Raw genomic sequence first — 3,339 nt, 5'->3', positions numbered from 1 at the left:
TTTTATCTTGTCACTGAGGGCCCTCTTTGCTCAAGGGCCCCTGGGCACTTGCCCAGGTTGCCCATATGTTTAATCCGGCCTTGCTTCTGCAAGCCTCATTTGCAGATTCACCTGTGCCTGGAGCATTCGTTCCACCTGCTGCTGAACGGCCACATCGAGGAGGCAAAGCGCCAGCTGTCTGTCTCTGAGAGCTGGAGGTACGGGAAGGAGTCAGCCGATCAGTTTCAGAGCACCAAACTGATCCAGGCCTACAGGAGTTTACTGGATTACATCATCTGGTGTGACAAAAAGTGTACTCACTCCTCCACTGGTAAGCTGATACACAGTTAACACCCAGAGCATCTCTTATTTACCCGTCTCAGTTACGCAGACATGCAGCAAGCGCTTGTGTGATGTCACACTGCCACCTACAGGCCAGCCTCGGTAACTACTGACAACAAATAGGTTATAGGAACCTATTTGTTTCTGAAACATCTCTTTACTGTTGCTGTAAACTGTTTCAGAACATTCAGATTCCACTGAGAACCAAGACATACGCAACTACTTCAGAACGGCCTCTGTGAATCTAAAGGAGATTTTGAAAAATCCTGGCGTCTGGGATCCCTTCATACTGAGTTACGTTGAGGTAAGAACATTCCCAACTGCCTTTTTTTTTATCAAATCAATATATATTTAATATCACAAGATGAAACACAATTAATCAGAAACAATCTTATGATAATGCATTAAACATTTTAAGCCATTTTTTCTTACATTTCAGGCCAAATGCAAGAAACATTTCCAAACTGTTTTATTTTGGCAGATGTTGGAGTTCTACGAGGAACACGAGGAGGCTCTGAAAGTCCTGAATGATTACGCGTATGACAACAGTTTTCCACCTAACCCCAACGCGCATGTCTATCTGTATCAGTACTTAAAGCGATGCGATACTGCAGAGAAGAAACTGATGAAAGTATTGAAGGTATAACTGTATATTACAATTATTTATACTGATGTTATAATGAAAGACATTAAACGGTGAATATCCATGTAAAACAGCCTGCACCTGTTATATATGAACGTTGTAAAACTGGAACTTGTAAGATTCTCAGTAAGCCCACAAACATATACTGTGTCTATTGCATCCTAAAGACTTATCTTCCTCACATCATAGGTCCTCCATGTGTTGGTCCCAAGCCATGAGTTGATGTTGGAGTACAGCTCTTCCCTGCTTCAGTCAGGTAAAAGCAGATTGGATCCTAAATTAAAAAGAACAACTTAAAAGTCTATTTGGGCGGTGGTGGCGAAGTCGATAGGGACTTGGCTTGGCAACTGGAAGGTCACCAGTTCAAGTCCCGGCAAGACCAAGTGCTACCGAGGTGTCCCTGAGCAAGGCACCGTTCCCTACACTGCTCCCCGGGCGCCGTTCAAAATGGCAGCACACTGCTCCTAACACTAGGATGGGTCAAATGCAGAGAAACAATTTCCCCACGGGGATTAATAAAGTATATCAAAATCAAAAAATCATATAATCAATGATTCATATAATTTGTTTTCAATTAAGTGATGTGTTATTTGAAACTTTAGGATGCTTATTGTTTTGAAGATGACAAAACATTTGAGTAGTTTCAATAAAAATGGTGTTTGTGATTTCTCTGGCTAATGATCCCCTCCCCACAGAGAAAAGCAGTGACCTCCAGAAAGCTTTAGGAGTTGTTCTGGAGATGCTGGACTTTGCCTGCTGGAGGAGCAACCTGGTCGTGTGGAAGCGTTTAGAGGCCATTATTCAGAAACTACAGCTAGAGTACGTTGAAAATGTTTGGAAAATTGTAGGCTCTGTTTGTAAAAGACTGCCATTTTTTTTTTAATCTGTCACATATTCTTGTTAAAGGAAATGTTTCTGTATATATTTGTGTATTCAAACAGAAAAGACTGGAAGGACGTTGTCTCCACAAAAATGGCTGACAGACAGGGCTGGTGGCCCGCGCTGCACTTCACAAACTTCCACGCCAGTAAAGACTCTGAGGAGAACCCAGAGCTCATGCAAGTGAAGGCACCGCTGACAAAGACCCTTTGCCCGGGTAAGAAGGTGTTAATCACGTAGTTAGATCTGTACTGGTGCGAATAGCAGCATACGTCCTCTGTGGCACCATTGTGAACACTCTGAAAACTGTGGAATTCTTAATAAATATTGTAATTTTTGTATTTTTTTCTTACAGGCCTGACGCTCAAGTACACAGACTGGCAGCCAATCAACAGAAAGTGACCTTCAGAGAACAATTCAAAAAGAAAATCAACCAGTGTCTTTACAATTTCACGAGATGCTGTCGGAGAAACGAATAGTCGGTAATAATAATAATTTACTCAAGGTTAACTGACACACGCGTATATTTTCCTCTTTTAAACCTTGTTCCTTCTATGCCCACTATGTGGAGCTCTTTCTCTGTTTTTGTGCATCCAGTATCTGGAGGGCACACCACCTATTTTTGGTTCATGTTAGTTTCGTGGTTTCTGTGCACATATGAATGGAGTCTCTTTCTGCCCTCAGCTGACCTACAGTATGGCCGCTTTACAGAGGGGCTTTAAGGTCACATGTGTGTACTTAATAGACAACCTAAAAGGATTTTCTTTCTGTCAAGCCATGCTCATGTCAGAAAAATCTAAACGGAGCAACATAATGTGCATTGTAATAATTGTATAATTGTAATAACATTGATATGTGTTTACTACCTTCTTTAGTCCTTTTTACTCAAATGAGAGAGGTGCCTTCACTAAAAGGTCATTATTGAATTGTGGTCAGCTTGCATATGTGCTTGTTCTTTGCACACATATAGTACATGCAGTATTGTCAAGATTCATTTTACATTGAGGTTTGTATACGCCGGTACCATCTATTTCTGTACCGAGGAGAGGCTTTGTATGTTTCAGGATCGGCCTGTGTTTACTCTCCTTTAAACTGAACCACAAAATAAAGTCCTGCATCCAGCAGCACGCCAATTTAATAAGTGAAAGTGTTTGTAATGATTCTGTTTCGGCTTGCCACAATGTTGGCCATGCAGCAACTCAGTGAGCCGTACTGTGTGTGTGTGTGTGTTTGTGTGTGTGTTGCTTTGCAGTCATTACATAAACCAAAGCCCAGAGCACTTGCCCGACCACAGGAGCAGCTGCAGAAGGGATCTGGGAATACATAACATGTCGTTTGACAATTCAAAACTCGCGCAGCAGTAAAGAGGACGGAGTTAGGAGCTGATCGCTGCTCTGGATTGTGTCCTGGTCGTGACCTTTTTAAAGCATTTTGTTCCCCTGGCCTCTGAATCGTTTAATCACCTCCACAGATGCTCTCAGTTCAGACGCTCTCTG

At 42.2% G+C, this 3,339-nt stretch overlaps 1 protein-coding gene across 2 annotated transcripts in view; it reads left to right on the top strand.

The window, feature by feature from the left end:
- The window catches only part of taf1a (TATA box binding protein (TBP)-associated factor, RNA polymerase I, A), a 6,226-nt gene extending 3,247 nt beyond the window's left edge, over positions 1–2,979 (top strand). For both annotated transcript variants that reach the window (XM_010776497.1, XM_010776498.1), the window contains exons 6-12: positions 198–310; positions 504–625; positions 803–961; positions 1,154–1,220; positions 1,660–1,783; positions 1,906–2,060; positions 2,199–2,979. In XM_010776497.1, coding sequence (XP_010774799.1) covers positions 198–310; positions 504–625; positions 803–961; positions 1,154–1,220; positions 1,660–1,783; positions 1,906–2,060; positions 2,199–2,245 — 787 coding nt within the window. In that variant the 3' untranslated portion in view covers positions 2,246–2,979. The remainder of the gene's footprint in view (positions 1–197; positions 311–503; positions 626–802; positions 962–1,153; positions 1,221–1,659; positions 1,784–1,905; positions 2,061–2,198) is intronic.
- The last annotated feature ends 360 nt before the right edge of the window (positions 2,980–3,339 follow it).

Source organism: Notothenia coriiceps, unplaced genomic scaffold (assembly GCF_000735185.1).
Source record: "Notothenia coriiceps isolate Sejong01 unplaced genomic scaffold, NC01 NC01_scaffold00017070, whole genome shotgun sequence".
NCBI lineage: Eukaryota > Metazoa > Chordata > Actinopteri > Perciformes > Nototheniidae > Notothenia > Notothenia coriiceps.
Note: the sequence above shows the minus strand (reverse complement) of the source record. Positions and strands in the feature narration are given on the sequence as shown.